The sequence below is a fragment of the Hydra vulgaris genome, chromosome 03, assembly GCF_038396675.1.
Source record: "Hydra vulgaris chromosome 03, alternate assembly HydraT2T_AEP".
NCBI classification, from domain to species: domain Eukaryota; kingdom Metazoa; phylum Cnidaria; class Hydrozoa; order Anthoathecata; family Hydridae; genus Hydra; species Hydra vulgaris.
The window spans coordinates 5,993,334-6,003,488 of NC_088922.1; the positions used below are offsets into that span (position 1 = coordinate 5,993,334).

The 10,155-nt window shown below is 27.3% G+C and overlaps 1 protein-coding gene across 3 annotated transcripts in view; it reads right to left on the reverse strand.

The window, feature by feature from the left end:
* Positions 1 to 452: 452 nt before the first annotated feature.
* LOC100198318 (stabilizer of axonemal microtubules 1) overlaps positions 453 to 10,155 on the reverse strand; it is a 32,143-nt gene continuing 22,440 nt past the window's right edge. The window contains exons 1-2 of one of the 3 annotated variants that reach the window (XM_065792144.1): positions 4,106 to 4,190; positions 453 to 1,861 (exon numbers count right to left, since the gene is read on the reverse strand). In XM_065792144.1, the coding sequence (XP_065648216.1) occupies positions 472 to 1,861; positions 4,106 to 4,122 (1,407 nt within the window). In that variant the 5' untranslated portion in view covers positions 4,123 to 4,190 and the 3' untranslated portion in view covers positions 453 to 471. Of the gene's footprint in view, positions 1,862 to 3,668; positions 3,884 to 4,105; positions 4,191 to 10,155 lie in introns of those variants that run through there. The other 2 variants (XM_065792142.1, XM_065792143.1) reach the window with 2 other exon arrangements.

Consider the following 10,155-nt stretch of genomic DNA (forward strand, 5'->3'; position numbering starts at 1 on the left):
AGCATAATTACTCATTTGTTAAAGTGATCGAGCTTGTTCTCAAAACTTACAAGTGTGCCAATGTTATATATATATATATATATATATATATATATATATATATATATATATATATATATATATATATATATATATATATATATATATATATATATATATATATATATGTATATATATTTATATATTTATATAACTATATATATATATATATATATATATATATATATATATATATATATATATATATATATATATATATATATATATATATATATATATATATATATATATATATGTATATATATTTATATATTTATATAACTATATATATATATATATATATATATATATATATATATATATATATATATATATATATTTATATATATACTGTATTTTATATTAGAATACAAGTCTATAAGAATCTAAAAAAAAATCTAAAACAAAATCTAGAATTTTTCCATTGTTTTATTAAAATGTCACAATTTCCATTTGTTTCTGCATAGATATATCTGGTGTAGACATACTTCTATCTAGGACTTTGAAATATTGGTGTCCATTTCTTTCTGAAGTATATATATATCCATTGACCGAAGGTTTGTTTATATTTGTTTCTAAATACTTTGCAGGACAAGGAGAAAGTGTTTCTCCTCTGAAAGTATCTTTATAAACAGTAGAAAATTCTTGTGGACCAGTAAATGAAATATTATCAGGTTTAGGCAGAATTAAATTTTGACGATCTGTTTTACAACCTGTGAAATCAGTTTGAAAAGTTGTGCGGCCATCAAAGTTTCCAGACGGTCCTTTGTAACCTTCTGCTGGTCGCATACTTTCTCTTGGATTAATTGCCCACGACTTAAAAGCATCTTTGTGAGTAGTTAAACCATCAAAGCTGCCAGGCTGCAATCGAACATAATTAGGGCGAGCACTTTTAGTAGGATCAATATGTTTTTTTGTGTAATCATGTTGAAAAGTAGTTTCATGGTTAAATGGAACAGATGAGGCAGTCCATCCAACTTGTGGCATCCATTTCTTTCTTTTTTGAATACTCCATGGCTTGTATGTTGTATTATTTGTTGTTTCTGTGTCAAGAGGATCTCTTGACATTAGTGTCATTTGATTAGGTCTACAAGTAAGAGCAGGCTTGCCATCTAACCATTTGAAACTATGTTGTGTTGTTGTTTGATGATCGAATGGTTCTTTGCATTGAGTTACATGCTGTGGTGGTTTTGCTGATTTTTCAGGTCGAACATCTTTTGGAGAGTAATCTACTTTTGAAGTTGTTTCGTTTGCAAATTTTCCAGTAGGCAAAGATAAAGCAGATTCAGGTATTTTTAATGGATCTCTTCCAAGATACCCAAGATGACTAGGAAAGTCATGTTGAAACGTGGTTTTGTGATTAAACTTACTTGTTGAAAATTTAATAGATTCCAAAGGTCTAAATGCAGTATTTGTTTGAAGATCCCATGCTTTATATGTTTCTTTATTTACTGTAGTATCATTAAATGGTTCATTATGAGAAATATAATTATATTGTGGCTTAGATGACATAACTTTTTCTGGAAACTTTTCAAAATAATCCTGCTTATAACTTGATAACCCTTCAAAGTCTCCAGGAATTTTAACAAACTTTGCAGGCTCTTTCTTTAATCGAGGAACAATAGCATGAGGGATATATTCTTTGGAATATGTACTAACACCGTCAAATGGTTGATCACTTAGACTAGTTGCATTAATAGGCTTAAAAGGAGCTTCAGGTTGGTAACCAGAAAATTTACGAAAGGTATCTCTATATTCAGTTAAAGCACATGGGCCATTTACCTTTATTTCACTATTTGTGCGATGAATGCAATGATGGCGCCTACATAATAATAAACAAAACTTATTTAATTAAATGAAAAATTATGATTAGTAATACTTTTTAAAAATTCATACTTTTTTGTTACTTTACGAACATTAAAATATAATTTTGCATCATGCTCAATTTGAAATGTTTATGATTTAGAGAAAAAAGTTTTATATATACATACATACATACATACATACATACATACATACATACATACATACATACATATATATATATATATATATATATATATATATATATATATATATATATATATATATATATATATATATATACACATATATATATAAATTAGTAATTAAATTTCTTCTACGGTCTGTTTCACCTTCAGCAAGTTCTTCAGGAAGAATGTTTAAATATAGAAAAATTCAAATTATAGAAAATTTTTTTTACAGGAAGTTAGAAATTTTTATAAATAATTTTATAAAGTGTAGTAATATTGCAACCAGGAAGTTACATTAGCTACATTACTTTTCACAAAATTGATCCATGGGTAATAATTTAACATTTTTCTTTTAAACGTAGTATACAATTTTAGAAATATTGTTATAGGCAGGTGCAGTTTTAAGAAAGACATTGACTAGTTTAATTTGAAATTAACATTTTTTTCTTTTAATTGCCAAATATATTTTGACAGTATAGTCTCTTTTGAGTATTTTTTATATTTAAAAGATTGTTTGTGGTTGACGTAATGTTTTTTTTATTCGCCTTCACTTAAGCCAATATATTGTTTATTAGGGTAATTTTGCGAGGAAACAATGCATTTGTAAATAATATTTTTTGATTAGCTCATCAAAAAATTTTATTTGAAAATATAAAATTAAATATAACAATTTCCAACTTTCTGTCAAATATTTTTTTTATAACTTAAATTTTTTGATACTTAGACATTCTTCTTGATGAACCTGCTAAAGGAAAAACAGACTTTACTTTGAAAGCATAGTTGTATTTGCTAGCGAATTGATATTCAAATGTTGTCATGAGAACAAATTCCTATCAGATAACCACAAACAAAATAATTATGCGATTTATATGGCTAAAATTTGATGCTTAGAAATGATTTTAGACATTTTTATAGAAAATGTCTAAATATTTCTCTTATTCGATCTGACTTTTGACTTTATAACTAACCGAATTATTATAAGCAAGAAAGAAATTTGATTATCATTTGTTTAAATTTTTAAAATGTTGAACTAATTAATTAATATGCAATAAACCATTATTATATATACTTTTTATTTTAGCCTTACTTGTATTTGCATGTCTAGTTTTTGTCTAGTTTTATAGTTTCTATCAGAAACCACACATTCTGTAAAAGTATGAATCAGAGATAAATATTTTCCAGTATACATATTTTTCAAATATGTATACTGGATTTTATTCTACTCAAATATCTTGTATTTTTTAGCCTTTTTTTTAAATAAGTGTAGATAAAAAACAGGATTTCGAATATAATAGCTATATATACTAAACTGACTTAAACATTTGTTTTAAACACAATAATTGCACCACATTATCTGTACTGTATATCTTTCTTGTTAGAAACAAATGAAGAAATTTTTTTTAATTATTACAAAATAAAGCAATTAGAGCTACCCTCAAATGTGATAGACATGCTATTATAGCATAACTATAAGTGCTTAAACAAATTTATGTAATTTACTTATTTTAATCTATTTGTATGTAATGTACTAAATTTAATCTACTTTTTGCATACTAGCGAATGGGAAAGAATAAATATACTTTAGTTATGGAAAGCTTTAGAAGATAATTGTTCTTTATATAAAGCTATACTTACCCACAAGTACATATTTGACAAATACAAACCAACTTTCCAGTTCCCATATTTTTTGTTTTTGCCATAAGAAAATCTTTTTCGATCTCAAGTGAATGCTTTGCTCATGTTGTGAATAATTAATAGCAATTTCGGAATAAGTAATAGTAATTAATTATTTATTATAAAAAATCTTTTAAAAATTTTTTTGAAATTGAAATTAGAAGTTAATCACCTTGTGAGCTAAATCAAAAATAGTTTTTACGTTTTTTATGTATTTGTTGTTTATGAAGTTGTTATGGAGACGTTCCAACGTTGCTAAGAAAACTTTTTAGTTTTATTTTTCTTTCTTTTATTGTTTGAGCAACTTGTATTAAAATGTATTTAAACATTCAGAATAAAATAATAATAATATTTGGATATCACAATATCCAAATTTTATTACATATAAGAGATTTCACCTAAATTCACGGCTCATAACAATTCTTATGGATTTCCATGTAAAGCCCGAATTTCTTTTAAGTTCGAGCTGGCCTTATGCCCGAGTTTTACGACAAAGAGAATAATGTGAGTTTTACGATAAATAGAATGAATTCAATTTCTTTTACGTTTGTGATTCTACTTAAAAAAAAAAAAAAAAAGGGTTAAGTTCTAAGAATTAAACGGATATTTGTAAACTAAATTACAAATGTAGTAAAGTAAAAAAGTTCATTGACTTGGTTGGAAAAATCTTTGGTTTTCAAATGATTTGTTATTAATGAAAACGATGCAAAAACAACAACAAAAGCAATAACAATAACAACAATAACAATGTTAAGAGCTATAATTAAACAAGCCTCTTATAGGAATTACAAGAGCTATAATTACAAAATTACAATTAAAACTAGAAACTAAAATTATTTATATTATGCTAGTTTTTTTTATTTTTTTTATTTTTTTTCACAAACATTTTGTACTTTTTTTTTTACAATAGCCAACGAAAATATTAAGTTTTTTGTATTTTTTTTAAAAAAAAGGATTGTTGTTGGCTAAAATCCCGGCTCCGTCAATTCAGCATATGCGTAGATTAAAAAGTATATTAAAAACTATAGACGCGGCTATAAAACGTTAATCTAAAAGTGAAGCCAAACAAAATTTGCGCATGAACGTCATAACAAACTTTTTTACGTCGAGTTTGCTCTTGCATGTATCTTACATTTTATTGATTAATTTAATTGATTACATTATATTGAGTAATTTTGGTGCATACAATTGCACATAAAAATATAAAACTGGTTCAGATGTATCATTTCACGAATAAGAACTTGTATTTATAACCAGTGTCGGATTCAGTATTTTTTGGTGTTTGAGATAACTAACTTCCACGCATGGAGCAAACTCTTGACATTTGTATGTTTATACTTATGTCAAATAATGATGCTTTGCAAAAAATTGCGATGATTGGTGCCTGGGAACAAAAAAAGCCATGAAATCATGAATACAAACTCTTATTCGTGAAATGATACATCTGTACCAGTTTTATATCTTTTTGTGCAATTAGATGCACCATAATAAAAATAATCAATATAATGTAATCTATAAAATTAATCAATAAAATGTAAGATAAATGCAAGAGCAAACGACGTTAAAAAGTTTTTTATGACGTTAATACGCAAATTTTTTTGCCTTAACTTTTAGATTAACGTTTAGCGCTAATAAAACGCGTTATATAACTACGGCCGCGTCCATAGCTATATAACGTTAGATCCGTCACTGTTTATTGCAATAGTAACAAATAAATAGTTTTAAAGAAACAACATACCGTAACATACTTTATGCCTTGTGGTCCTACTTGAATCCACTTACAGAAAATTTGAGTTTCATGCCTTTCCTGTTCAAACGTTTAAAAGGTGGTGCGTTTTTTTCTATTTTTTAATTTATATATATATGACTAATTCTGTTATGAAACCATATTGCTACACTAAATAATTTAACTTTAAGTTGGATGTCAAAAATGAACTGAATTTGCTAGTGAAATTCACGTAGCAGAACTTTTATGTGGTTTGTTATTATCGCACACACTACATAAATAAAAAATCTCTGAGATTTCTAGTTTTAACACTTAGGTAAAAAGATTTAGCTGCGAGAAAAAAATAACTAATAACATTTAAATTAGTTTTTATGTTAAAGTGGGGTTACTTTAATCCGGACTTAAAGTAACCCCATATCATTTATTAAATCTCCAATCATTTTATTTATATTAAATAAATATACTTTTTATTTATTTATTTTGGTGGTATGATTTATTTCTTTATTAAATGTATTATTATCATTATTATTATAACAAATATAATAAAGTTAAAGTCATTAACATTTAATATAATATATATATTAATAATATATATATAATATTATATGTTAATGACTTTTTTGTTGTTGTTGCTTGTGTGTTTTTGAATTATGTTAAGTTTCTGCTTTGAATTAGTTTTTACTTACTATTTGCAATATTCATTACTCTTTACAAAAGTTCCTTTACATTTTTTATTTATAATAATAGTATTGTAATAATTTTACAAAAACCGTATTTTATACTGTAAACAATATTTTTGTTGTTGGTAAAATATATTGATTGATTTATATTTCAGCTTATGAAAATGCCAAGAATGTATTCTAGGAGACCGGTTTCCAGAAAATATGTAGATTATTCTCAAGAAAAGCTCCAACAGTGCCTTAATGCTAATAATGAAGGCAGAATTAGTCAGAGAGTAGCATCTAAACATTTTTGCATATCTAGAACTACTATCCAAAGTAAACTAAAGCTAAAACACAATGGACAACCAGGACATCCTACAAAATTTACTGCTTTGGAAAAATCTGCTTTTGTTTCTCACATCTTGGCAGTGTCTGAGTTTGGATTCCGTGTTGATGAATTGGATTTTAGATTTATTGTAAAGGATTATCTCTCTTCCCAAAACAAAACTATTCCACAGCTTAGAAACAATTTTCCAGGACTTGAATGGAGGAAAATATTTTTAAAAAGACATCTTATGCTCATGACGCAGTAGGCAGTTAATATAAAACGTAATCGGGCTGCTGTTAACGAAAAAACCTTAAGCGAGTTTATTGAAAACCTCTCCCAAGTTGTTACAAATGTGCCAGCAGAAAATATATACAACTATGATGAAACAAACCTAAGTGATGACCCAGGCCGCAAAAAAATTATTTGTCGTAGAGGTTACCCTGAAAAAGTAATGAGCTCATCAAAATCCAATATTTCAGTCATGTTTTGCGACAACGCTGCAACGCTGTACAATACCACCTTATGTTGTCTACAAATCAGAAAATCTGTGGTCAACGTGGACTGAAAACGGTCCTCATAGAACTAGGTACAATCGCACAAAACATGGATGGTTAGATAGCGTCACATTTGAGGAGTGGTTTACTGCTCACCTGCTTCCTATACTGAAAAAAACAACTGGAAAAAAAAGTTCTCATTGGGAATAATATCATCACGCATTAGTCAGAATGTTTTAAAACTTTGTCAAGTAAATAACATAGTATTTGTGTGTTTGCCTCCCAACTCGTCACATTTGACACAGCCTCTAGATAATGCCTATTTAAGGCCACTAAAAAGTAAATGGAAAACTGTTTTGAATTCATGGAAAGAATTACCTGCAGGTAAAAAATCAGCAACACTTCCAAAAGGATGCTTCCCATCACTACTAAAAAAAGTGCTGGAATTAATAAAAGACACTTCAAGTGAAAATTTAATATCAGTTTTTGCTAAGTGTGGAATTTATCCTTGCAATAAAGAACCTCTTATTAATTGGTTGCCACTGCAGGATCTATCATCTGTTGATCTAAACCTTATTTCACAAGCATTTATCAGTCATTTGAAAGACAATTGTGCAGACCTTGGAACTTCAATATTAAAGCACAAAAAGAAACTAAATGTTCCACCAGGAAATGGAATCTGTCCTGACTCAGAAGAATCAGAAGTTATACCAATCAAAAATGCCCTAGAAGCACCCCAGAAACGAAAAAAAGTTAAATGTGATACCTCTAGTGCAACATCTAACAGTAAATACAATTCTAGGCTACGTGCCTTTAAACCTGACTAAAACAATTATTTTCAAACATTAAATATTTATATAGAGTTGTTACCTACCTACCAATTTAGTTATTTTTTTATTATAAACAGTTATTTTTTTGTTATAGAACAGAAAAAAATTAATACAATATTCAAAGTTTTCTGTATAATTTCTATATTTCTTTTGCTTTAAATTGATTTGAGGACAATTATTTAAACAAAACAGAAGTATTTCTTAATGTAGATTTTAAGTAAGTATTTGCTCTAACATTATGAAGGTATTTACTTAAGTAATTTGTAAGTAAATGAAACAAAACAGCGCAACAAGTATACATGGCCAACCCAGGGTAACATTATGCCACATTTTGAAAAACTAAAAAGTATATCTGTTAATAATTTGTTTTATAAATCAATGAGCTCGAATTAAAGGTTGATATCTTTAAAAATATTTTGAATAAAAAAAATTGAAAAAAAAATTTGAATCAAGCAAAATTAATCGTTAAATCTAAAAATTGCAATAAAGTGGATTAGAGTATTTTTAATTAAAGGAATTTTCCTAAAAAATTTAAATAAACTCTTATTTCTAATTTGTTATTTCTAGTCTTTTGTTAAAATGCGACGTTACATACGCAAAAAATTGTTGGCTTTAATGGTTTACGAAAAAGCCTCTTCCATTTTAAATGGTTTACGAGTGCGAAGGAAACTCGCCTCGCTTAACTCAGCTATTGCGATATTTTATCTATTAGTCAAAGCTAGGTATCTAAAAAAATAATACCCCTTTGAATTTTTAAAAAAACTTCGAAAATGAGACTTTAAAATTAACAAAATGAAGAAGCAAAAAAAGAAATAAAAATCACACCCTTAAAAAAAAATAAAGCAAACTCTTTAGGGAGCTTCAAGAGTTTGGGTAACATTAATGATCGCTATTTAGTTACCATAAAAAATCCGTTTCTGAAAAGATTTGTTAAAAGACTTATTGACGTAACTTATTTTTAGCATGCACGTCGTAAGTAGGGTAGATTAAGGTATTTAAAGCAACTTTAATTTCACTGCTTACATCTTAGAAACCTATTGGTATGCTCATATTACCAAGGTGCTCATATTATCCGAACCTATCCTATTTAAAGTTAGGTGAAAATTGAACTAACAAAAGTTTTTTTCTAAATATTTCCCGAATAAGAAAAATAACAATTTTCTTTAAAAGAAACATTTTGATAAAAACAAATTAAATTGAGCTTATTGTTTTATTTAAATAGGTGATCTGGAAACTAATAGATACCTTGATCTCATAAATACCAAGAGTAATTTAATGAGGTAGTGAATGTCATCAGTTTGTTAAAAGACTAGACAAAGAAACTAGCAGGAAAACAAAATGAAAAGCTCTTGATTATAATGATGTGGATAAGAATAAAGTTTGATGTGGATAAGAATAAAGTTTATTAGAACAGCAATACATGTTCAAAAAGACAGCAGGTTCAAAAAATAAGTAGGTCTCTGACTGCGTTCCCCATAACAATAAAATAAATATACTAAAAAGATTACAAAATTAAGAAATATAATACAACTATGACAAAAAACTATTACACGAGATTCAAGTTAGCCAGAGCAGTATTTTTCAAAATTGATGGAGTTGATTTTTGTTTTAAAGCTTTTGATATTAATTGCGTTTACAACCTTAGTTATTAAAAATATTAACAACTCTGAGAAAGAATAAATACTTACAAACATTAAATTATAGTCACACTTTGTGGTGTTTCACCACAAGGTGTGACTATGGTGAGCATACTTTTTTTCACCATTGTCACACAAGGTGTGACCTTGGTGAAAAAAAGTAAATGTGTGATTATGGTGTGAAAGTATTTTTCGAGATACTTGGCTAATCTATTCTTTGATTTGAATTAAATTTATTAGAAGAGCAAAACATGTTCCAAAGGACAAGCGGGTCCAAAAAGTTAATAGGACTCTGACAGCGTGCCCCGTAACAATAAAATAGTTAACAACAATAAAACAATAAACAACAATAAAAATTCTTTGTCTAAAAGGATCCTAAACACCTTGGGCTAAAACGAATAACTTTGAAATTGAAATTGGTTTCAAGCTGGATGCTATAGAAGCAAGAATTTAAACATTTTTTAGCTTTTTTATGTTGTTTTTTTTACATTGAATAAGTGTAACATTATTCAATATAAAACTTATAATATAATGGGTTGGTCATATTTAAGTATTGCTTCATTTAAAAAGTATTGCTTCATTCATTGGTCATTCAAATTTGATTTGTGCGCATTGAATGTCGGAACTCTACACACGGCGTTTATAAATATATAAATAAATATACCTATAAATATATATCTACACACACACACACACACACACACACACACACACACACACACACACACACACACACACACACACACACACACACACACACACACACACACA